The sequence below is a fragment of the Hydra vulgaris genome, chromosome 08, assembly GCF_038396675.1.
Source record: "Hydra vulgaris chromosome 08, alternate assembly HydraT2T_AEP".
Lineage (NCBI taxonomy): Eukaryota > Metazoa > Cnidaria > Hydrozoa > Anthoathecata > Hydridae > Hydra > Hydra vulgaris.
Window position 1 is genome coordinate 62,462,501 of NC_088927.1, and position 27,500 is coordinate 62,490,000.

The 27,500-nt window shown below is 28.9% G+C and overlaps 1 protein-coding gene across 2 annotated transcripts in view; it reads left to right on the top strand.

Moving 5' to 3' along the window:
* LOC100197653 (fibrocystin-L) overlaps window positions 1-27,500 on the top strand; it is a 143,707-nt gene that overhangs the window by 1,085 nt on the left and 115,122 nt on the right. Inside the window, exons 2-4 of one of the 2 annotated variants that reach the window (XM_065804129.1) lie at window positions 7,585-7,662; window positions 25,135-25,258; window positions 25,417-25,504. In XM_065804129.1, the coding sequence (XP_065660201.1) occupies window positions 7,585-7,662; window positions 25,135-25,258; window positions 25,417-25,504 (290 nt within the window). Of the gene's footprint in view, window positions 1-7,584; window positions 7,663-23,181; window positions 23,379-25,134; window positions 25,259-25,416; window positions 25,505-27,500 lie in introns of those variants that run through there. The other variant, XM_065804130.1, reaches the window with a different exon arrangement.

Here is a 27,500-nt window from a genome sequence, read left to right on the forward strand (position 1 = left end):
ATCTCTTATAGTAACTATAAAAACAAATTATTTGAAAATAAACATACAAAATTTCACATTTTATTACACAATATTGAAATCTAAAGTCTTTAAAAGGTAACCTGTAAAAAAATGATGTACTTTATGGAAGAATGTTTATAACTTAGGAAGAATTATTTTGCTCAGCAGAAAAGCAGCCCATGCCTAATGTTCAAGACTGCGAAGTCCTATCAATTTTCATGGACTACGGGAATCCAGGGTGGATTTTCATGACTTCGGACTCCAGACAATTTTTTTTCAATAATTTTTTGAGTCAGTTAACCAACTATTTTAGGTGTGAAATAGTCCCTGAATTGCTATAGTAAACTATAAAAAGCTTTAATAATGCTTTAAAATATTATAACTTACTATTGACTTAATTTCTTTGCTCAAAAAATAACTATTTCTTTTAGGTTGAAAATAGTTCCACTTATTTACTTTTAAGAATTTGTAAATTTCAAGTTTACATCTGGTAGTGGTGTAGTGGTAAAGTGTGAAAATGTTTTCAGCATTTCCATCAAATGAATTAGTTACATACTTTAACTAGAGACTAGTCTGCAATGATACCGTTGATCATTGAAATATTTATACTTGATTTGAAATTCTTAAGTTCAAAGCTTTTTTTCTAATAAGATATTGAATAACCTCTGCTTTCTTTTATTTGGTTACTAAATTAAAAATTTAGTAACAAATAAAAAAAAGCAGAGGTTATTCTATATCTTATTAGGAATTAAGATATAGAATAACCTCTGCTGCTGAGAAATAAAAAAAGTAAAAATTTACTTTCATAGGGTTTAAACATATTTTCAATAGAATCTTAATAAACATAGAAAATTCAAAGTTCTTATTAAAACGTTCAGCTCAGATTGCTGCTATAAAACTAATTGCAAAATGACCATGGGAAGTTATTGCTGCTCAAAGCAACCGTAGCGCAATGGTTAGCGCTTTTGCCTCAGAAACACAAGATCCGTGGTTCAACGCCACCTCTGGGCAAGTTTAATAATATCGGTAAGGAGGCGTGAACTTCCCTTTAAATGTTCTTCTACGGTGCTCTTTGATAAGACCATAAGGACTTCTTTGGGCATCTGAAATACTTAATATATATAAAAAAAAAAAGTCTTTGCTTTAGCTTCAACCAAAATATTGACTCATGATAATCAGATAACTTGTCTTGGCGATGAAACGTAATTTTTTACAAAGAAAACGATGATAGCAAAACCACAGTGAACCTGGGTATGCAGTTTTTATCAGTGTTTTCCCAAACATAAGCTTTAAGTAAATATCTTTTACGTTGCGCTTTGTCATTTCATTGAACAAATTTAATTTAAAACTAGGATTGAGTAGACTGTTACTTTAAGATTCTCATTCGTCTGGTTGAAAGATCAAAAACCGGAAGAAAGCAAAGCTTGTGAAATAAAAGAAAACTTTATGGAAGTTATTTTGCATCTTAATAGTTTGAAGAAGTCTTTATTATTCACTGGTGGAAACGCTTTAGACTTTCGCAACCAAATATACTTAAAGGGTCTATAACCTGTTTTCCAAACTATAGGCATTCGAACTTAAATTTTAACGCAACGCAAGCAGTTGCAGAAAGTGAAGGATCTTTAAGTAAACTAAAATTGATTTTGAAAAATGATTGTAGGGCCACTATGCAACAAGAGAATAAAACGTCTATTGGACATACATGTTGAAAATAAATTGGATGCAACTCTGTCGTAAGATGACATAATAATAATAATAAATTTTGCCAATAATAAAAGCAAAAAAGAGAGTGTTTTACAATATTAATTTCAAAGAATCTGTTTATTCTATCTAATCATTCTTATCCTAATCAGAGAACATGTAACATAAGTTTAATCCAGATTTGAAAATATGGATGTAAGGTAAAGAGTATTAGAAATACAAACACAGTCATTAACTTGTAAAATTGTACATACTCTTAATTCTTAAATATGCATGTTTATAGGAGCGCCTAATTGCTGCTATGCCCCGGGCGTTACGAAAACTTTTGTCAGCTCTGGATAAATCTAACCCTAACCCTGACGGTTGGATAAATCCTACGTTATCCACCCTTTCCATATACAACATTAATCCAACGTTTTTACAACCTAAATAACAACGTTATCTAAGGCTGTTTCAACATTGGTGTGCCCACTGGGTAGGCTTTGTAAAGTGTTTTGTTTCAATTGTTTTCTATTTAAGGTATATATATATATATATATATATATATATATATATATATATATATATATATATATATATATATATATATATATATATATATATATATATATATGTATATATATATAAATTAGTAAAAAACACTTATCTAACTTTTTTCTTCAACTTTAAGTTTTACCATTGCTGGATCATCAGGAAGTGTTTTTTACTAATTTATTATTGCTTTGTTCTTTAAGAACATTGAGCACTCTATTTGTAAAATACACTAACGTAATTTACATTTTTTAATATATAGGTTACAAAGTAATTAAAAATCCATTAAAAATTCCAATATATAAAATTAATATAATATATATAGGTTACAAAGTAATTAAAAATCCAATTAAAATAAAAAATATGATACAAAGGAAATAATAAAAATACAGTCAAATTTACAGTTACCATTCATTACACTAAAGGTATTGTACAATAACGGACAGGATGTTAATATAAGTTAGATTAGAACTATTCAATACCTCTGTGCCTAACTTGTTTGTTTAACTCAGGGTTTTGCCATTTTATATAAAGACTTTCTTTAATTTCTAATTCAGTTTCCCTATTGGCAGAATTGTTTTTTAGAAGCCATTGTTTTATAGGAAATACGTTGATAACATTTTCGCTTCTTTTCCATCTAAAAATAACTGTAAATTTTCTTGATTATTTTAATTTTACCCGAAAATTAAATTCACTTGTGAACATGAAAAAAATGGTAAATTACTTTTTCTTGATGTTTGTATTGAAAATCAAAATATCCTCATAACTAGTATATACCATAAAAAAACTTTTACTGGGCTATTGACTAATTATTTTAGTTTTACATCATTTCAACACAAATTGGGGCTAATTAAAACTCTTATTGACTGTACATTTAAAATAAATAACACCTGGGCAGGATTTCATGAAAATATTTAGTCAACTAAAATAACTTTACTTAAGAATCAATATCCTAATAAATTAATTGATAATTCCTAAAAAATATTTGGATCTTAATAACTCTGAACCTTTTGAAAAACCTAAATATGAATATAAATTTTTTAAATTACCCGATACTGGTGAACAATCTATAAACGCTCAAAACAAAATATCGGAGTTAATAAAGCTGTTCTGCCGAGAAAAATTTATCATAAAATTGGCATTTACTTCTACTAAAATTCAACAGTTTTTTCATTAAAAGATATTATTCCCAGAAATTTAAAATCTAACGTTGTTTATGAATTTAATTGTACAAATTGTAATGTTTGTTACATAGGGCGAACTGTCCGACACATTTTTCAACGTATTGATGAACATTTTAAGAAAGATAAAAAAATCACATATATTTCAACATATTAAATCCAACATAGACTGTTTTAATAAAGCAACTGCAGAATGTTCTACCATTCTGGATTCTGTCAATAAGGAAACTGAATTAGAAATTACAGAAAGTTTTTATATAAAATGGCAGAACCCTGAGTTAAACAAACAAGTTAGACACAGAGGTATCGAGTTGTTCTAATCTAACTTATATCAACATCCTGTCATTTATTGTACAATACCTTTTGTGTAATGAATGTTAATTGTAAATTTGACTGTATTTTGTTATTTCCATTGTAATATACTTTTTATTTTATTTATGTATTATAAATAGTTTTTTGAATAGCAACTTTTAATGGATTTTTAACTACTATATATTGAAAAATTTTATATTGGTCATTTTAAACTGATGATGAACTTTGTAAGTTTGAAACATGTACTTTAAACTAAAAAGTGTTTTTTATTTCACTAATATATATATATATATATATATATATATATATATATATATATATATATATATATATATATATATATATATATATATATATATATATATATAATATATATATATATATATATATATATATATATATATATATATATATATATATATATATATATCAGCGGCGGATCCAGCATTTTTTGATTTTTATTTTGAAAATTAAACCCCCCTCAATTTGAGGGGGTTGTAATTTTTATATGATCATAATTTTTGAACGCTGAGAGATAATGCTATGAAACTTAAAAATTATCGATGAATATAAGTCTAGTTGAGAATAGTACAAAAAATATTATACCAACTTCTTGCTCTCACGTTTGAGGCAGGTGTTGCAAATATTTTGGGGCTTTTTTGTTCCTAGCCCCCAACCGCCGCAATTTTTCGCAAACCCTCATTATTTGATATAAGTATAAACATATAAACGTTTGGAGTTAGCTCCATGTCTGGAAGTTAGCTATCTCAAAGATCATATATATATATATATATATGTATGTATATATATATATATATATATATATATATATATATATATATATATATATATATATATTGTTTAACTTTCGCAGATTTTCATTTTTTAAATTTAATTAACTTCACGTTTTAAAATAAATTTACATCAAAGGATTTCATTTTAAAAAATTTATAAATTTGTTACACATAGAAGGATTTTGTTAATACATATAAAACTTCGATTTAAAGATAAAAATAGGGAAAGATGGGGTGCCATCAATCGAAAAAGGATTCAAAGATAAGGAAAATGAGCAATCGTTGCGCAATGGTAAGATTTCTGGCTCAAAACAAAAAGGTCTAAGGTTCAACGCCAGCTCTAGCTCATTAAGCCTCGCTGGCAAGAAAGTAGGCGTGAACTTTCAAATGACATGCTCTTCCGTGGTGCTCTGTGATAAGACCGTAAGGGCTTCTGAAAGCACCTTAATAACCACAAAAACAACAACAACAACAACAACAACAACAACAATAATAACAACAACAACAACAACAACAAAACGTGGTAAGGTGGATTGATGGGCACAAAATCTTTAATAAATTTTATCGAAGGCTTTTAAAGTTTTATTAAAGATTAGGATTTTGTTCATGGTAATGCCATTATTTTATGTGCTCATTTATCATTTATCTTTATTCATATCTATTATAAAAAAATTTTCATAAAAATTTTAAATTTTTGATCAGCAGTTTTTAACTTTTAAAGGTAACTTGCTTCCAAAATTCTTTACTTTTCCTTAATTTGTTATGGATGTTATATTTGACCTAATCGGAAAGTTATAAAAAAAAGATGAAGTTAATTTTTTGGACTGTTATTATTCATACTTTCTTTTTTTTTTTTACAAAAAAAAAAAAGAAAGTATAGGTGCTCTAAGATGGCCTAATGGTCTTATCGCAGAGCACCGCAGAAGAGCATTAATTTAGGAAGTTTACGCCTTCATCCTTAACAATGTTGCATATATGACAAGAACCGGCATCCATTAAACTTAAAATTAATTTTGCGCCGGCCTTATTTCCTCATAGTTGTCTTTATAGATTAACTGTTCCCTTAGGCAGTGATTCATTACTATACTGGAGACAAATTTAAACCTGTTTGTAACCGGCAGATAATAATTATTTGTGTTTTAGTGATTTCTTATAGACATAAATCTTTAAGCTTTCGCATTTGAAAAAACAAAATAAATGTTTTACTTTTTTCACAATTTAAAAAATAAAAAAATCAGATTCAATGTGCCCTAACTTCCATTATTTTAAATGATGAAAAGCTGGCATCGTTACGATGTTCCAATTTTAATTATATCTTTTTAAGGTAGTTTATTTAAGGTAGATTGTTTCTTCTTTGTTAATATAGTTAATTGTCTACTAATATATCTGATGTTGTAGTAACAATTGTTTATTTATTTATTAAAGGAATTGCTCCATTTTTAAATAAGTATTTTTAACGTCCCACTTTATACTTCAAAACAGTCTAAACTTAAATCAGATATTGTGCCATTTAATTTCTTTTCATGGAAAAAGTTTATAATAATATAAAAAGTTAAAAAACAATTTAAAATTTAATTACGCCAGAAAGTGGTTACAACAACTTAAAAATCTACTTTTAGTTGGTTTTTTTTTTTCGGTTTTTTAATTATTAAGTAATTTTTAATCATTAAAACCAATCGTTTGGGGGTAGAGAATTAAAAATTTTACTTTGTAAAAACATTTTATTCGGACTTAATTTTATAAATTATATGAAAATAACAAATACCGATAATAAAAGCAGCAGTTCAGTAAAATCAATTAAATATGCATTTTATGAATGCATATTTTATATATTGCAATTGGATATATCACAGTCTATTTTTTTTCAATAATATATATATATATATATATATATATATATATATATATATATATATATATATCAAAAATTTAGTTCTTAAAGTTGCTAAGTTAAAGTGTGTATCGGTAAGTATAAGCCATAAGCTCTTTACTTCATTAAACCAAACTATTGAAAAATAAAATTTGATACTAAAATTAAATTGAATGTTTTTTATTGGCAAGTATGGGGTAACCTGATCCAGCATTTGTCAGGGGTCCAAAAACTATAGAATAGTACTCTGTTGCAGAGGGGATTCTACAAATAAAATGACGGGGGTTGGGGGGTGAGGGGAAGGCGGCGGAATGAATCTTCAAAAAGTACCAACTGGCTTCTAAAAAAAAAAAAAGCTCCTCAAAACGAAAATTTAACCGACTGAATTGTGTCAAATACCCGACTAACCGACTAAGTTCGTAAAAAAATCGACCATAACTTGAAAATCACCTTCTTCAGATTGTGTAACCCCCTACTTACCCCCCCTACCCTACACACACCCGTAAAATCTTCTCTGCTCCGTTATGGCATAAACGTTTCTAATGGTGCTCATAGGTTTTACCAAGGTGTCCCATAAGTGGGGGTACAAGATTGATACAAGATTCTAATTGTACTTAAATAGTCTCACAATTATAACTTGTTATACCTTAATAACTAATGAAATTAAATTTGCTGCTATAAGTTTAATCTATAAATTGCACCAATAGCTTAAAACTAAGGGTTAAAAAAATAGTTACGAAGCAAAGATCAAAAGTGTATCATGATGCCGCACACTTCCCTATAACATATTATTGAAAGTAAAAAAATGTTAATAATATGTTGAAGGGAAAAATAAATTGTTTTAAGTATGGTTTGAGCCTTCAGATTGTGAAAGCGCGTGCGCATCTCAAAATGTTCTTTACTAATTTACTAATTTGTTAACTTTATTGTTTTATAACAATAAATATAACAAATAAAATAGAGAATGAATAAAAATACGATAAAGTCCTATACATTCTTTATTTCCTTTTAAGATAAAAAGTGAAACTTTTTATCTTCATAAGGAATAAAGAATTATTATTCTTACAATACTATGAAGGTTAAATTAAGATTTTTTTTACAATTGTAACTAATTTATATTTATATATATTATAAATAATTTTTATTAAATATTTACGTAACTACGCAAATAATTCCTTATACTACTTTCTTACAGCAGCAACAAGATTGTACTCTATTCAACCAAACTGTGGTAGCTATGCAGGAGGTACTACAATCAAACTTTACGGCAAAGGTATTTAGTTTTTAAGTTTAAAACTTTATTACTGAAAAAAAACATTCGATCGTTTTTTGTTTTTTTTAATTATTACTACAGCCAACGAATCTCAATTTTTACGTTACTAATAAATTGCATTAAAAAGTATTTGGTTAAAAACAGTAGATAAAGCAAAGAAGAACAGTAGATAAAGTTAAACATGTAAAGTCTTTTATAAATGAGCTAAAATTTTTATTGAAGTTTATATATAGGGTGATGCGTAAGTTATCGGACAAAATAAAAACGTCAATAAAAATAAATTATCTTTTAAATGAAAAAACACCACCATCTGCAATTGATCTCAATTTTGCTCTGACGCCTTTAATCAGTGACTGTAAAAAATTTAAATCGATTTCTTGTAGTTTTAATTTAATTCGATCAATCAAAACTTGCTCTGTTGAAGCTTGCCAATCTCCCTTGCAAACCTTCTGTGTCAAATATCCCCAAAATGTTTTCAATCGGTCGTGCTTGAGACACATTTGGGGGATTGGATTCTTTATCAACATAGACATTTTGGTCCATCCAATTTAGAGAATCTTTAGAATAATGAGAACTTGCTAAATCAGGCCAAAATAAATAGTTAAAGTCTCCATGATACTTGTAAATGAATGGAAGAAGTCTTTTTTCTACATTCATCAATATAGATTGATGAATTAATTGCTGCAGTCTTGGAAGTGCGAAGCAATGGCTCGGACATACCACGGTCAGATATGGCTATCCACATTATTAATTTTTTGGGAAATTTCTGTTTTCTTATAAAATGAACTTTTTCTGGGCATGTTTTTTGTTGTTTGTGTAGTATCCATATTTTCCAGGCATGTTGTTCCCTGCAAAACAAAAGTATTTTTTGTCATCGATGACCAGAAGCAATTTTGTGTTATAGAGTTGGTTAACTAGTTTCCTGCTTCTTATCTTTGCCTTTAATTGTTGTTCTATAATTTATTTTGGAGTCTCTTTACGTTTTCTATATTTATTATTCATTTTTTTCTACTGACGACCGATTGTCGTTTGATTTACGCCGAATTTAAAACCTATTTTTTTCTGACTGACCCCTTGAGATTTACAATAAGTGTGATTTACAATACACACTTTAGATTTGATTTAATATAGGCAAGGGAAAGTATAAAGAGAAATCAAAGTAAATAAAGTGTAATTTGATATATTTAAAATAAATTATTAATTTTACAAACAAAGTTACACTTTCCAAATTTAAAACTAATATATTCTGTAGAGTATAATCGATAGTATATTATAAATAAAAGCAAATTACTGAAAAATGCAAAATAAATAAAAAAATACAACAACTGATTATAGTTAATTAAGCCATCATTGATCGATATTGATATTAATGGATGTTCTCTTTAATTGGTCAGAAGAATGCCTAATTACTCTACGTATGAGACCATTCATGCTGCATTCTGACAAAATAGTGTCTGTTGTCAATTTACATATACAAAAAAGATGATAAACGTCATACAGTCAAACATAAATGTTAAAATTCAAACTTTTTTTTGAATTAGAAAAAATTATAATATTTATTTTAATTTGCAAAACATTTTTAATTGTATTACCTATATTTTTTACCTCCAAATAATAATAACTGTTTTACCTAAAAAGAAATTATGCCATAAACATTAATGTTCATGACAATTTTAAAAAAACATTGTAATAATATATAACATATAAGAGATCGTCCGTAAATTACGCAATGCTAAACTTATTTTAAAAAGAGGAAAATTTTTTAATATGACTTAAGGCTATGCGAGGGAAAACTTATACTCTTTTTTGTTTTGTTTTTTAGTGAAATTTAGCGTTGTGTAATTTATGAACGATCCCTAAACTGTAAAGATTAAATTCATGCATACAAAAGCAATGTATTGGATATCTCAATCAAATATATATATATATATATATATATATATATATATATATATATATATATATATATATATATATATATTTATATTTATATATATGTATATATATTAGGGTGTCCCAAAAAATATTCTTTTTGGAAAATGTTAGGTATCACCCTTCTAAAAATGCTTTTATGGCACATGATATCACCTGCAAAATTTTATAAAATTTGGATAATATTTAGAGGTCCAGCAAAGTCCTTGAAATTATTAACTGTTAGCATAAATAGAGCGCAATGCGTTGATTTTCGTGAAAGGATTATGAAGTTACTATTCAACTTATCTTGGTGTGTTTAGTATCATTAAAAAGATGTCAATGTGTAAATTCTACACATATAATATTTTACTGTATTAGGTGGTAGGGTTCAAAACAGTAATTTCGAGAAAATCATAAAAAATGTGTAATAACTAATAATCAGTTAGGGGAGACCGGGGCTAGTTGGCTCGGTTTTTACTCTATGAGCTCTGTAGCCCTAACAGGACATTTTTTTGAAAATATTAAAGTGTAGTCTTAAAGAGTATGAATTTGGGTAACTTATAAAATTTGCATTCATTTACAAAAAAAATTTTTGGGGCCTTCCCGGGCCTTCAAAAAAAAATATATATATATTGCACCAACCTACCCCACCACGGGGTAAGTTGGCGCAAACTATAAAAATAATTTATAATGTACTATTAAGTGCAAAATTAATAGAAATTTTTTTACTATTAATTTTGGCAACAAATTTAAGCCAAAATTTAATATTACTTTTAGATGGTACCAAATATTAGTACGTATAACAGCCAAAACAAATCCTACTTTTTATCTGTGAAAAAAAACCTGAAAAAAATTTTTTTGTAATTTTTTTGTAAGAGTACGTTTTTTCAATATTGTAAAAAAATTGAAAATAAAATAAAAAATTAATTTTATAAAAACATATTTTTTTTTCCATAGTAAATGCTATGAGCCAACTTACCCCGTGAAGATTTTGTCAACTTACCCCGAAAACCTTTTTTTCAATAAACAGTCTATAGATCCTAAAAAACGGCAACTTTGAAAAAAAGTCTGACTGAATATAGTAAACCAATTATGACTGGAACTTTTACAATAATTTTTTTTCATACGACCAATATTTTCTTTGTAAAGTAAAAAGAAAGCGACGTTCCAAAAGTCAAGTTTTTGCCCCAAAAACACATAAATTTCAACATCTCCCATGCGCATGCGCGAATCCTGACAATACTATAGTGAATGATCAATTAGTAAGGTTCTGTGTAACTTTTTTCACTTTCTGATGAAAGGCTCTGAAAATAAACGCAGTTCGTCAACTTACCCTGGGGCTAACTATCCCCTACAGAATTTTGTTCCACATATTTACATTGTTACTTGCTTTTTGAATAATAGAAATGTCTACATATCTACAAGATTATCACGTCTGCAGTGTTTAATTTCTGGATAAGCTCTATTCAGGGCTCTGTGCAATTATTGAAACACACTAACTTTATTACAACTGATTTTGCAATCTTGAATGATGCAACATTCGGCCAGGTTTCCACTTTAAGGAAACTGTCGTCAATACCAGCAGTTTGAAAGAAGCTGCGAGACATTGATCTTCCTGATAAGCTGCTTGGCAATGATGTGAGTAAAAGCTCGCCACGAACTGTTTTCATTTTTTATTTTTAGAACATGGTTTGCCTTCTTGAGTGGAAACAGACGTTCCGAAAAGAGAACAAGTGTTGCCATCTCTTGGCCCAGATAATAGTAATGACGCTTCATCATCTTCATTACAATTGTTTGCAAAGCCACATCATCATATTTATTCAGTCATTGTTTAAGCAAAATATTGTTGATTGGCGCATCAATAGCAATTCTGCTGTTGAACCATGATTGGAGATACACAGACAACAAATCTATTAAATCGCTGGATGCCCTGGAGCTCTTGTGCCGTTAGCTTGAGAAAATTTTCATTACCATCAAACAGAAGTTCCATCTTAAGAGAGTAGGTGGCCTTTGCTATCCAGTGTACTCGGTGCAGTGATCCGGGCTTCTGTATTGTGGTGATGGTCTGCATACCAAGCATTGCAACAGCAAGGCAAAGAAGCTCAAAATAGTCATGTCTTGGATGACTTTCAAGATTTAACTATCTTTCAATAAAGGTCTTTAGGTCATCATGATCATTAATCAAAGGAGCTTGGCAATCTCTTGGAATGTGATAAATTGCAGGCCATTAATCACAAAATCTCTTGAAGATGAGTGTATCAGGCCCGGTTGATGGTCCAAAACACACGCCAAATGCATCTGAGAGTAGGACTTCAAGCATGTGATGTCTGCATGCCAACCATAGCAGATTATGTCCAACAGCAACCTCCAACAGTGTCCAAGCTCGTCTGTGTTTGCCTATATTTGACGCAGTCGAATCAAAGCACATACCCATAATAAGAGTTTCACAGTTCCACGACACTAACAACTCATAAACTACTTCTGCTGCAGTCTGACGAGAGCCAGAGGTCAATTTTGGCACTCCTAGGAGCTTGGTACTGCCATCAACAAGGAACGAGATTAAAATGGGCAAGCGATCCACCTGGTTAGTGCCAGCACCTGTTAAATCAGACACCAATTTTGTTGACGCTTCCGATGAACTGTGCTCTTTGACAGAACTGCAGATGTTGAACATCTTACTTCATTCACCTTGGAAGCTAAAACAATGGTTGATGTTTGAATGCTTAGGCTCGTCTGATCATGAACTGCAACTACCTTTGGTGAAAGAACATTTTGACGTTTTATTTTCTTAGCAGTACCGCTCCTGCTTGGCATTGTAAAAAAAAAATGCGTCATTGTCATCTTCCGACAAGCTGTTTTCACTTTCTAACAATACTGCACAATCCATCTCCTAAATTGATGAGGCTGCAGCTGCTTATGCAACTTGCTTGGCAAACTGTTCCTGACGTTTTGCAGAGCGCTTCTTTCGACCCAAGAGCTTTCCATCAACTGGTCCAATACAACTAGTTCTGGATTCTTGTTGGAGTTTCAAAAACAGTCTATCTTCCTCACTACTGATTAGCTGAGCTGCATTCGCCTGGCTGATATCAAACAGGTTATCAAGTTTTTCAGTTTTACTGTTTTTGATTCTGTTTATCCTTCTCATTACTCCTGGCCTTAGAGCTCATCAAACGTTGTTGCTCACTATACAGATCTTTGATTTTCTGAATGATGTGTTGCTTCTGGCGAATGGGTAGCCGCGACTTTGTCCAGAATGGCATTAATTGATCATGCACTTGGCATGCACTGTCTGCAACAGGCAACTTCTTTACACAGTGAAAAAAAAGTAAAACTCTGCATAAGATCTTGTCCAGCTGGAAGACGTGCCCCTGTGATTGTCTCAGAAGGATGCCCTATCGACCAAATACTGGCCTTGCTTCATGTCACTCTACTCTTTGGCATCTTTACTGACCTTTCTGTAAAAAAATAAAATAATTAAAGTTGTATTAAAATTTTTTTTACATACTATAATTAAGAATTGTATATTATTGATGTGGCTCCGAGAATGAGCCATAGTATTAAAAAAATTTTTCGTTTGATAATTTATTCTTAAAACGATTTATGCTAGCAATCTCAAAGAAAACTTAACTAAACTCAAATAATACAATTTTTAAGAATATTTCAACAGAATACTCTTGAACTTTATTTCGCTAAGTCAGCGTATTTTTTGAACCAATAGAATTAGTTTGTTCGTAGATTTGGCAGGTTTTTAGTGTTTGCGAATATTCTTTTTTATTCTTCTGCACCAAGATGTTTGAGGACATTCAAGTTTAAGTTGAATTAACTTTATAACTTTATAATTGTTTTGCGGACAAACATGGAAACATATATAAACTTAAGTGTTCTCAAAACGACAAAAAAATCTGGACGGTTTTTCGCAACTAAATATTATTTGCGTGGTCAATTATCTAGTGCGATCGCAGCCGCTTCCCGATCAAGCCTGAGTAAAGCATATGCGTAAAACCTAAACTTTGAGATCTTTTTAATGATACTAAATACAATGCCATATGTTGAATAAAAACTGAATAAACCTTTCACAGAAATCAATGCATTGGACTCTATTTACAGCAACAGTAAAAATTTCAAGAACCTTGCTGGACCACTAAATATATTTCAAATTTTATAAAATTTTAGTGATATCATGAGTGAATCAAAGTGATATCATGAGACCATAAAAAAACTTTTAGGAGGGGAAGACTTTTTTTTACCTAATGTTTTGGGACAGCCTAATATATATATATATATATATATATATATATATATATATATATATATATATATATATATATATATATATATATATATATATATATATATACATATATACATATTTATATCTTCTCTAGCTGGTTCAGATAAACATTTGCTCACTAGTTTTGCTTATCTTTATAGCATAGAGCGTTTTCAGAAAAAGAAGAAAAAAATTAAGAATAATGAAAGAAAATATTGCTGCCTCATCCCAAATCCTCTGTCGATGTAGCAGCACTTCGCTGCGAGTCAGGCTATTTTTCCGTCGATGTATGTACTGAAGCCCCCAGCTATTTCAGTGTGACATCAGTGCTCACCTAAACAAGCAATTTAAGTTATATATATATATATATATATATATATATATATATTTACATATATATATATATATATATATATATATATATATATATATATATATATATATATATATATATATATGTATATATATATACATGTATATATATATATATACTATATATATATATATATATGACGAAAAAAAACACATACTGAAACATTTTAGTCCCTGTGTAAAAAGCTAACTAATAATAATTTTAAAAGTACATGACCCGGAGGTAATCCACTGCATTAGGGTGGTAACCCTCCTCCTTAAAAGATTACATCTAATAAAATGGATCCTTTGGTAGAATCTACCTGGTCATTACTTGATGGACTGATTGAACAAAAAATCTATATAATTGGCTTCTGATAACTGCAAATCACTTATTAGCTTGCAAAGTAGAGTTGTTACACTTGAAGAAACAGAGTGACTGAAAAACGATAAAATATGTGATTTGAAAAATAAACTTCCAAGTAATCAACTAACCAATGCTCTCAGCTCTGTATATATCTGGTCAAGTTTCTTAAGTCCTGGAAAAGCCTCTAAAGAAAATGATGCAGCACTGATTGCAGAAGACGCAGTGGATAGTGATTCAGACACCCAAATAGTTGATCAAGTTCTAAATGTACTAAAGTTAAGAAGAGAAGATATTAAGAAACAAGTAAGGTTAAAAAAAAAAAGACTATAATGAACAGTAATGGTATAAACCCAAAAATGTATAAAGACACAACAACACTAAGAAATCGATTGAATAAATCACTAAGCCAAGTTGATAAAAGTCCCCTGCTAATATTCTTAGAACTTAGGGATCATGCCACACAACGAACAGCCATCCTTAACTCTAAAGAATTGAAACATTTTGAAGTTTTACAAAATATATACATAATGCCAGACAGAATTGAAAATAAAAGATTAATTGAAACCAAACTTAAAATTGAAAGAAACAATACAAACAATGACCTTCTAAATGAAGTCGAAGGATCAAATGGGAGGCTTAAGCGGGGAACAGAGTATGGAAGGAAAGGTTATTGGGGCATACGCTTAGGCACACTTAGATTGATTGAGCTCAAACAAAAGAAAGTCAGTAACTCTAAGGACATGCATAAAAATTGTTTTAAAAAAATTAAGGAAAAGAAAAGTTTTATATCTTCTTTAAAGTGTTTTTATTTTTTATGCAACATCTATATGCAATAAATGGGATGAGTTCATTGTAAGAATTGAACAGCTTAGTTTTCCGCACATTAAAGCATTACTGAGACTTGGTTCAACATTACCTCTGAACGCAATATAGAAAATTACACATCCTATTTCAATAATAGAAGAACTATCAGTGGCGGAGGTGTAGTAATTTATCTGCGAAATGATCTTTTATCTCATGAGATTGATCCTTTCTACTTAGATAGTGAGCAAATTGGGTGAAAAGGTCGGCATTGGTTCAAATACTATTTTAGTTGGTTGTTTATACATGCTGACCTAAATAAAATATTTAATGACTCAATTAGAGAAGCACATAAATTAGTCGATTTAAAAAATTTAAATAACTTATTAATAATGGGTGATCTAAACTACCCTGATATCTTTTGAGATGATACAGGAGGTAAGTGTCATGGTAAAGGACGAGTTTCAAGCTGATAATTTTTAGAAACTATAAACGACTGTTTTTTATTACTATCAGTTTATAAACCTACTTTCAAGCATAACTTTCATGATATAATTTTAGTTGATGATTCCGATCATTTATATGCAGTAGAAATAGGTCTCTATTTTATATCCACGGAGCGAAATCAGTTCCACAAGACATTGTTGTGGGAATATCGAGTTAAGGATCCTTTCTGTTCACAAAACAATCAAAGAAATTTACGAGATTACAAATGTAGTAATTATGAAGCTATAAGTGAAGCACTTAATGAGCTTAACTTGCATACGAACTTCTATGATAAAAACGCTAACCAATGTTATAATATTTTCATTAACTTTTATTATAAACTAGTTTAGAAGTTTGTTCCCATGAAATCCCTCTCCACTCTCAACTTATCCAAATCAGTACCCAGATGGATGAATAAAGGTATCAAAAAAACTTCAAGATATAAATTATGTATTTTCAAAAATTTCACCATCTAAACTAAATAAAGGTTAGCTTAAAACTGAATTCAACAAACAATGCAAATTAGTTAAAAAATTAGTAAATAAAGCAGTTTTACAATATGAAGAAAGTATTTCAAAGCATGCAAAACGAAATCCTAAAATTTTATACTCCTACATCAACAAACAACAAAACAAAAGAATGATATCAAGGCAGTATTTGATGCTGACAGGAAACAAATCACAGAGAAAAAAGATATCACTCATTGTTTAAACTAACAGTTCCATAAAGCCTTTACTCAGACCCATTACAGAACATTAATGCTAGATTTCAAACCGAAAACTCAAACTATATCTTATGTTGACAGTAAAACTCTACTAAGTAATACTGGAGTAGCCATTCTACTGTGCAGCTTAGACAAATCGAAACCGCCTGGAGTAGACCGGTTACACCCTTTTGTTCTTTCAAAATGTTATAAGAACCTAAGTTTTTCATTACTTTATATATTTATCGAATCTTTTGAAACAGGTGTTGTTCCCTCGCTATAGAAAGATGCAAATATCTCACCCATCATCAAGAAAGGATGTAAACTTGAACCAATAAATTACCGTCCAATTTCGTTGACTTTAATTGCAAGTAAGATCATGGAGAGATTAGTGAGAAAATACATGACGAAGCACCTTACTAAACTCAAATTCAGTGTTAAATCTTGTGTCACAAATCTTCTAGAGGTGCTTGATATAAATAAAGAGGCACTAAACCATAATTTTATGGCTGTCCTAATCTTGCTGGACTTCCAAAGCTTTTGACAGAGTAAGCCACGAACTACTGAATATAAAACTTAATAGTTATGGGTTTGATGTAAAATTAATTGCTTGGATTTCTGAGTTTTTAAAAAGTAGACTACAGAGAGTAGTCTTGGGTGGTGTGTATTCTAATTGGGCAAAGGTATCGAGTGAGATAGCCCACGGATCGGTTATTGGTCCACTACTGTTTTTGATATATATATATATATATAAATGACATGCCAGAAATAGTCAAGAATTTTTTTAAGCTTTTTGCAGATGATAGCCAGCTCGTAGCTACAATCAAAAACAATATGGATATCATATCAATTCAAAATGACCTTGGCATCCTCATAGACTGGTCCAAGCTATGGGAGATGTCCTTCAATATTGAGAAATGTAAAATTATGAAATTCGGTGAAAAACCAAGTAAAAATCTATATAGCTGTTATTTCACTATGAAAGACGATATTGGAGCTGTTTTTAACCTTGAAACAACAAAAATTGAGTAAAATCTAGGTGTAATTTTTTACAATAAATTAAAATGGAATTACCACATCAGACATGCAATAAATAAAGCAAATATAATCCTAAGTATGCTTAAGCGAACATTCAAATCTTGGATGGGACCTATTTTTGTTAGATTATTTACAACCTTTTTTGACTTCATTTGGAATACTGTGCATCTGTTTGGAATCCTTTTCAAAATAAATACATAAGGGCTCTAGAAGCCGTCCTGAAAAGAGCAACTAAACTTGCTCCAGCAATAAGAAATTTAGATTACAAAGCCCGTCTAACTTATCTCAATCTACAAACTCTAGAAAAAAGAAGGCAACGAGGGGATATGATACAATATTTTAAAGCATTCAAGGGGTTTAATGAATTAAATTGGTTTCATATTAATGCTATACCACATTCCCTTTTAGCACAAGGACCTGCAAGTAATATTAGAGGCTCTAAATTAGGACTGTTAACACAATTCACAAGAAACCAAGCTAGATATTACTTCTTTACAAACATGATTGAATTCTTATGGAATAAGTTGCCAAATCAATTAATCAGTTTATCCATATTAGAAATCAATTTATAATGTTGTAATGTATACATGAATATAATATATATATATATATATATATATATATATATATATATATATATATATATATATATATATATATATATATATATATATACATATATATATATATGTGTGCGTGTGTATATATATATACGCATATATATATATATATATATATATATATATATATATATATATATATATATATATATATATATATATATAATTATGCACCATCCTGTTGAAACGTCCATTCTTCATCTCCAAAATGCTGCTGGGTCCAAGGCAAAAGTTTTTCTTTAAGAATCGCTCGATATTCAGCACCACAAACTTTGACTCTATCTGGAATAAAGAAGAGAGGAGTTTTACCTTTGTGGGTGATTCCTGCCCAGACCATCACATGCTTCTGGCTTCTGTTGATGGGAAATGATTTTTTTTTCGAGTGGCAGGGGTTCCTTAGACCAACTTCTGTCATTTTGATTGTTATGAGCTCATTTAAACTGTTGAAATACGTATACTTTAATAACAAACTTAAAAAACTCTAAGAAAATTGTAATACTAAATTGGTAAGGAAAAAAATAGAAACTTTCAAGTATTATACCATTTGCTTGTTTTCTCATAAAAAAGCGTGTACTTCACTGCCTTATTTTGGTGTTTTACCTTCCGTACGCAACCCAATTTAAAGCACCTTTTCTATTACTACCGCACCTAAAATTTGCCCATTTGCTTGGTTTCTTATAATAAATAAAAACGTGTATGTTAGCCCTAGGTGCAAAAGGCAATTTTGTCGAGTAGAAAAAGTTATAATAATAGTTAACATGTAAGTTTTTTAATTAATATTAAATATATTGTATTGCTATTTATGAATAAAAAATTCTACTAAAAAGGGTTTGTTATTGCTAACCTCCAGACATGGAGCAAACTCCAAAAATTTGTATGTTTATGCTTTTGTTAAATAAAAATACTATGCAAAAAATTGCGATGGTTAGAAAAAGAATGAAAAACCCTTAAAATTTTAGCAACACCTCGGTCAATCGCGAGAGCAACAATTTGATAAAATGTTATTTTTGCTATTCTTAACACAATTTATATTCATCGACAAACTTTAAATTTCATAGCATAATCTCACAGCGTTCAAAAACTTTGACCGTAAAAAATTTAACCCCCCCCCCCCCATAAATCAATTAAAACTCCCCGTGAAGTCAGCGTGTTTTTAGTTTACATCAGGATTGTGACGATCACGAGTCTATATGAGTTTTTTTACAAGATTTTCACAAAATATATTGGTGTTGTTGATAATTATATGATGATTTTATTCTCTCATTCTATTATTAGGGCCGTCCCGAGGGAAGGAGGGGGGAAGGGGTGTCTAGCTCCCTACGAAATTTATTTGTCGACAAATCGGACAATGGAGTCAGCAAAATTGGATCCTTAGTTGGCGGCACAAGGATACCATCTATATTTAGATAACTATTACACCAAAGTTGGTTTGCTTGAGTATCTTTATGAGAATAAAGTTTATGCAACAGGTACTGCACGAGTTGATCGCAGCCAATTTCCCAAGGATATTATAATGAAAACAAAAATGAAGTTGCAACGCCGGTATAGTGATTGACGAATGTGTGGTCCAGTTTTAGCGCAGGTCTGGATTGACAGCAAGCCTGTTCATATACTTTCAACAATTCACTATCCAAATTATGATGATGAAGTTGCAAACAGTACGATATATTTAAAGCGGAAAGGAAAAAAAGGGGCAGTTGGAGGAATAAATGTTCCATGCCCCCCTGCAATTAAAGATTACAATGCCAACTTGGGTGGTGTAGATTCAGCAGACCAAATCATGAAGTATTATAATTGTGGAAGAAAATCAAGTAAATGGTATAGGCGAATCTTTTACCACCTATTGGAAATACGTGTTCATAATGCATTTGTATTAGAGTCTTGGTTTACTGACCAGCGTGCCCGCAGTCATCAAAGTTTTCGTGAGGAACTTATTGATCAATTAATAGGAAGTACTAGATCTAAGAATAGTGGAAGACCTAGTAATTCAAATGAACACATTACACTACGACATACAAATGTTGGAGTTCATAAACCTTTGGTGAACGATAAACCAAGAGATTGCAAAAATTGTTCTGAAAATGTTCGAAAAACTACTTTAGTTGGTCAGTCCCAGCGCCATTCAAAAAGTATTCGTAGATCACGTGTTTTTTGTTCATTATGCAATGTCCATTTATGCCTTGATTCAGTCTCTAATTGTTGGAATATGTGGCATTCATAGTTTTATTTTTAAAATTATATATATATATAATTACTTGTGTTGACTAAATATAACAAATAAAATAGCTTGAAAAATTTTTCTTTGCTTTAAACAAAGTGTGGGCTTGTTATTTTCTACTTATCTAAATAAGGAAAGTATCCCATTAAACTAGTTACTTTTCCTTATAGGTATTTTAAATATTTTTATTGAATAACAAAATTAGGTAAAAAAAAAAAAAAAAAAAAATTTACGTCACCAGAGAAAAATGTTATTTATTTATTTTCTAGTTATCTATATTAGAAAAAAAACCCATCAAATGAAAGGTGAATAAATTTTGCACCGTTCTACAAGCCTTTAATCACTTCTACAACAATATAGCTAGCTATTTGAAAGGCTTCATTAGCAAATATTTAAAAGTCGCAATGCTACTTCATCAATATGAAATAATGTCGACGTCATCAGTTCAATTTTTTTACTTTTTTAATTTAATTTTCGGATTCTGAATTTTGCCTGCTTTCCAATAATATATACTTTGTTTAACTTATTTTGTAAGGAAACCCATCTATTTAAGTGTTTACGTGGCATAGGATTGCGTTTTTTAAATCGCCTAAATAAATTCCGGTACGGAAGGGTTAATGACGGACGTCTTCTTACTAATAAAACTGCATTTGATAATTTGATTACTGTAGTATTTTTTTTGGGTTTTTTAGTAAAATTTTGGTAAAAATATTAATGATTTTTTTAACGTTTTTTATTACCAGGGTTTTATTTTTTAGAATCTTATAATAGAGTTTTAGCTTTTACTTGAGCATTTAGCAGCAAATCATCCATCTTTTGCGTTAAATTTTGAAGACATGTTTTATTAAAATAATCAAGAAATTTACTTAAAAAATATTTAAAGGTCCATGAGTCCTGTCCATTGTTTCACTTTTTTGTTTCAGTCTAGTTGTTCATCAAAATTACTTGTTTTACGTTTTTTCAAATTTATTACTTTTGGTTCGCAATCAGACGCAGAGGAGAGTGGAGTAATGGCGAACGCGGAGTAACTCCGAACATGCACAAAACGGCTTAATAGAAAAATGTTTTTTCCAATTTCTTTTTACCTGCTGAGAGGGGATCCCATGCTCAGTTCCAGACGTGCAGTAGTGTTGTGAAGCTGTAATTATTGTATACGATAAATTGGTCTTAACTTTTCCTGATAATTTCAAGCAACTTTTTTTTTGAGTAACCAACAATGGTTTTATTTTTGGCCTAAATTTTTATTTCATCATAAGATTTATAAAAAATGCTTTTGAGGGTTTGTGAATAAATAATTAACCTAAATGATAAGTAATAAACATGATCAATTTTGTATAACTGGTGTCTTTAATTCGCTTTCCCACTTGGCTATTTGTCAAAATTCCACTCTCCTATAGTTTTTAATATACTTTACTTTTTTAAATATCGGAATGAAATCGCTAATATTTTTCTTAAAAATCCCAGTTTCAAATGTTGTTACCAAGTAATTATAATATTTGCTTTTGCAGAGGTTTTTGTCACTTGCGTTGGTTTATAAAAAGAATAAAATTTAAAGAGCACATAAAAAAAATCATTTTCGAAAATTTTCAATAAGTCTGGGTTCATGGCACCAATAACATAAAGTTTAATTTTCAACTCCTAATTTTTCTTTATCAAATTTTGCAATAGTATTTATGGTTAAGTTTCAAATAATTTAGTTTTAACACTTGGTGGACGATAAACACATTCAAATAAAATACTTCAAAAATTTTTATGAACAATTTTAACGAAGAAAAAAAATTCATAGTTACCTTTTGAATAGCATAGTATATATTTTTTTATCTTAAAATCATTTTTTTAAATCACTTTTCAAAATATAATCTTCCACCTTTTATTCCATATCCTTATGGTTGACTATTTAACTTGTAAAATGACAAATTATAATCAGAATTCTTTGGGGGTGCGTGAAATGTGTTAGACCCCCCTTTTTTATGTGCCCAAGAAGACCTAATGGTCTTGTCACAGAGCCCCGGGGAAGTGCATTTATCCAGGAAGTTCACGCTTCCTTTCCTACCGTGACGCCGAAATATGTCCAAAGCTCGTTTCGAACCTGGATTTTTCTGGTGATTTTCAAGTTGTAGTCGGTTTTTTTTACCTATTTAGTCGGCTAGTTGGGTATTTGACACAAATCAGTCGGATAAATTTTAATTTAAAAATCTTTTTTTTTTTTTTTACGAAGTCAGTCGATATTTTTCAAGGATTCCCCCCCCCCCTCCTACCTCCCTCATTTTATTTGTAGAATCTGCTTTAATGCTTACTGTTTTTCATTTTCTCGTTTATAAGTAAATTAAAAAAATATCCTTCACTCCTACTAATATATTTTTAAATTTAGTTTTTTCTAGAAAAATGGTGGGAAATGATTAGAAACAGTTTTTTAAAGCCACATTAATATTTTAAAGCTATATTTTTTAATACAGGTAATTCCCGGTTATTCGAATACCGGTTAACTCGAACTTTTTTTTTGTAGTCCCTCGAAAACATGACCGGTTGCTTAACTTCGCTCAAGTTGAACAATCGTTTAGTCGAACCATTTTCCTTGGTCCCTTGGAGGTTCGAATTAACGGGAATTAACTCAACAAACGTTTTAGTAATAACGTTGTGTTTAATAACTTTTTTGAAAAATTTTTTTGACCAACGGAATCACGAATATTGTCGGAAAGATACATAGCTTAAAATCTAGCCAATTTTTGATTGGTTTTTGTAAATTAAACATTTTTTTTCTTAGAATTTTTTTTTTCGGGTTTATAACACTTTCACTTGGCCTTTACAAGAATTAAAAGCGATGGAATCGCGATCGCGGTAGACAACACTTTTTGACTAATTGTACTTAAGTTTTACAAACTATGGTAGACTTGAACGATTAAAAAAAAAAAAATTATACAATTTGAACTAAACAGAAGTACCGATTGGTGAGTCTGATATTTGTGGTTCTAGTGACTTTAGTAACTTAGTTGGTTTTTGTTTCTGAAAAATGCTTTTTATGATTCACAAAATGTTCCGATTCTGCCGATAGCTAGATATCTACGCCACTAAAATTATTTAAATTCTATACTGTTGAGTTCAATAAGATATTTTACTTTTGAGAACAGAAGTCACACAATTTTTGGAGTTCAATCTTTCAGTTGGAAGTATAGATAAAAATAAAAACTTTTGTTATTTTTAAAAATCTAAGTTGGAATTGAATTTGTTCTTGATTGATTAACTAAGAATTCTGCCTTAATAAATAAACAAATAATCTGATCTAATAAAGTAATGTTAATTTTGATTACATTAAATTAAAAATAAATGCATTTGGGAAAGGGAGGGAAAAGTTCATATTTATTAATAAAAAGTAAAAAAATTATTAAAAACAAAAGTTATTAACAGAATTAAAAAGCTCATACAATAATTACTGTTTTGCAGTAGTAAGTCAGAAAACACTTAAAAATAAAGCAGTCTAGAATTGCTTTTTTCACAACACAAGTAACTCAGAAAACACTTAGTCTAAAATAATTCAAAGGTGCTTTTTTAGGCATTAAGTGTATGATGAGGCGCTATTTTAATTTATCAAATGTCTTTTTTTTTTTATATAATAAAAAAAAATGATAAATTTATTTAGATTTTTTTTTTTTTATATTTTACTCTAATTTTTTAGTTTTCAATAATTTCCAAAAAATTTTTTAAAACATTTTGTTATTAATTCAGTTAAGAATTAAATGCATTATATCAATAATGCAAATAATTATCAATTTAAAATATGCTTACCAGAGATGCAGAAATAACCTAAATTCAATCACAGATACCAAGAAAAAAAAAAAAAAAGTTAATGAAAAAGTAAATTATTAACTATGAAATAATGATAATGAAGCAAAATGAGATTAGCTGAAGAAAATAAGTGAAATGCTGCAGGGTGTGTATAATTTGTTAATGAAGTTGAGGAGAAGCAAGATCTAGGGTTACACTTATAAAGCTAATGTTTTGAACTGAAAAATATGTAAAAAACTGAAAAAGTTGAGACATTAGAACTGGTATCTTAGATCAAAATTGAAAATTACTATTGCAATTTCATCGAGAATACTTCTCAAAAAAATTTTATATTTTGCTTACAAAGCACATTTAATTTATTCAAAAAACTTTTGTTAAAATAGGTTTTAAATTTGTTCAAAAAAAGGTATAAACTTTGTTAACAGGTATCAACTTTTTTGTCTTAAAATTTTAGATTATCCCAGATAGTTCCAATTTTTATTCAAGTTTATAATTAAAAAGTATTAAGATTGTGGTTCCAGTTGTGAAAGTTGCATATGCTTTAATATTATCAGAGAAAATCATACCTTTTCACCATTTGAAATCAGAAAATGATTACTGAAAGCAGAATAAAATCAAAGAATACTTAGAAAAATTTGATTTTCAAAATTGCCATACATATGTTTTGTTTATAATTCATATTTTATGATACACATACCCTGCAAGCATATGCATTATAAAACTTATTGTAATAATCTAGGGTAGTATTTGTTAAATTTTTAAGAATCTGTGTTTACTTTGAAGATTCTTGAAAATAAAAAATTTGAAGTTAGGGGAAAATAAAATCTAAATAAATTTAAAACCTTACAACAAACATTCTGTTCACATTTGCTTATTTAATACGAAAACGGTTTTATTTAATTTTTTTATTTTGAATTTTAGAATTTCCTGATCAATCCAACAACACAATTATTGTAAAGATGACAAACACATTTTCATTTATTGTAAACTATTGTGATGTAGTTATAACAGCATCAAGTCGAGAAATTTTATCTTGTGAAACCAGGTACTCATAGTTTTATGTTAGAAAAATTATGCATCATACTGCATAACTTACATATACATACTGATTTATTATCATTATTAAAAATAATAATGATAATGACAGCAATAATAATACAATAATAATAGCAATATACTTTATATGTTATATATTTATTAAAGAAAACTTCTTGATGGTGAAGTTACGTTTGACTATAAAATTGGAGTTGTTATTAATGGTGTTGAAGTCCCATCAAATGTTTACTTTTATGTAAGAATTCTTTCTATATATTAACTCATTAATATTTTAAAAATAGTTTTATAAAAACATAATTTAAATTTAAAAAAGTTAAAATTTGATATCCTGAAAGTGTAATTTTTTCTGCAAATTGATTATATCATAAACAAGAGGGATATTCTCTAGTAGAGGAGCAACGTCTCAAAAAAAACTACAATTTTTAAAATTATAAAATCAATATTTACTCCTGGTCTCTAAAAAAAAGGAATTCTAAAACTGTTAAGAGCCTTATCCAGCTAGTTTACATACATTGCTAAACATTAGAGTCATGTTACAAGTTAAACATAACATTGTAAACATTGGAGTTGTGTAATATATTAACGTAACATTGCTTTCATATATATGCATATATATGTATATATCTATATATGTAAATATATGTATATATATATACATATATATATATATATATATATATATATATATATATATATATATATATATATATATATATATATATATATATATATGTACATATATATGTATGTATATATATATATATGTGTGTGTATGTGTATATATATATTTATATATATACATATTTAAATATATTTATACATGTATGTATATTTTTCAGGTCACTTGATAAAAATGAAAAAATGTATAAAAAGCAAATAAACTATTTGCATTTAGCTGAACTTCTTTACAAACTAATCAACCTTTTTAAATCTATGATAAAAATAAACAATTTTATGCTACATAATAATGAACAAAAATCTAAAACGTTTTTTGTCAAAAAATCCACTTGTTGCTTTCATTAACGCACATGCAAGTTTTGACATATGTTTGAATAATTTATTCAAATAAGTTGAAGAAATAACTTTCTACACATGTTATAATATTGACCACAAATAAGTTGTTGATGTAGGGCACTCTTTTTGTACTTTAATCGAGTTGTTCTCATAACAACTCAAATGGGTTGAGGTCTGGTGATTGTAGCAACTATATCATAGTTTTGAGTTCTCCTAAAGTTTTTTTTTTTGCAAATAGTTTGTACAGTATTTGAATATATATTTTGGGTCAATATCCTGTTGCATGTTGAATTAGACGTTTTTCACATAGTATCACATTTCCATATAACATGTTATGATATCTCTTTTTTGTTGAGAATTCCATTTTCTTCACAAGACCACTAACTTGATTAAGCCCCACAACCCCAGACTATTATTGAACCTCCATAATGTTTGACAGTAGGCTGTATGCACTTTGAATGGAATTTTTCAGTGAATGTTTGTCTCACATAGATTTGTCGTGTTGTTCCAAAAACATAAGTTTGAATTTGTCCATTCACAATACATTTTATCAGTCTATTTGTGTTCAAAATTTTATGAGCTAGAGCCTTTTTTTAACTAAAAAAAAAGGTTTAAAAAAGGCTTATAAAGGGGTTTTCGGAAAGCTACTCTACCATTCACGGCAACACTTTTCAAGCAATGTTGTGCAGTCCTATCTCAAATAATTTTATCATGAGAGAAAAGTTAGATGTTCATTCTTGAGCTGTTTACCATTTATTTTGTTTACATGAGAGTATAATCGATCTGTCATCAGCTTTTCATGTTTAACAGGGTCTACTTATTTCTCTACCTTTATTTGTAGCAGTAAGTTTACAACAACAAATAATCACTCACTATTGATATTTTCAACATTTTTTAACAACATTTAATATATCTGGTTGAACGACCATCATGTATATATATTGCATTATTCATTGTTCAATAACACATTTAATGAATAATAATAATAAATTAAAAAGTAAATTTTAATTGAATTATTTGAAGTGACCTGAAACTTTTGCCAGGTAATATATATATATATATATATATATATATATATATATATATATATATATATATATATATATATATATATATATATATATATATATATATATATACATATATATATATATATAAATTATGTTAGTGTATTCTACAAATAGAGAGCTCAATGTTTTTATAAAAAAGAGAAATAA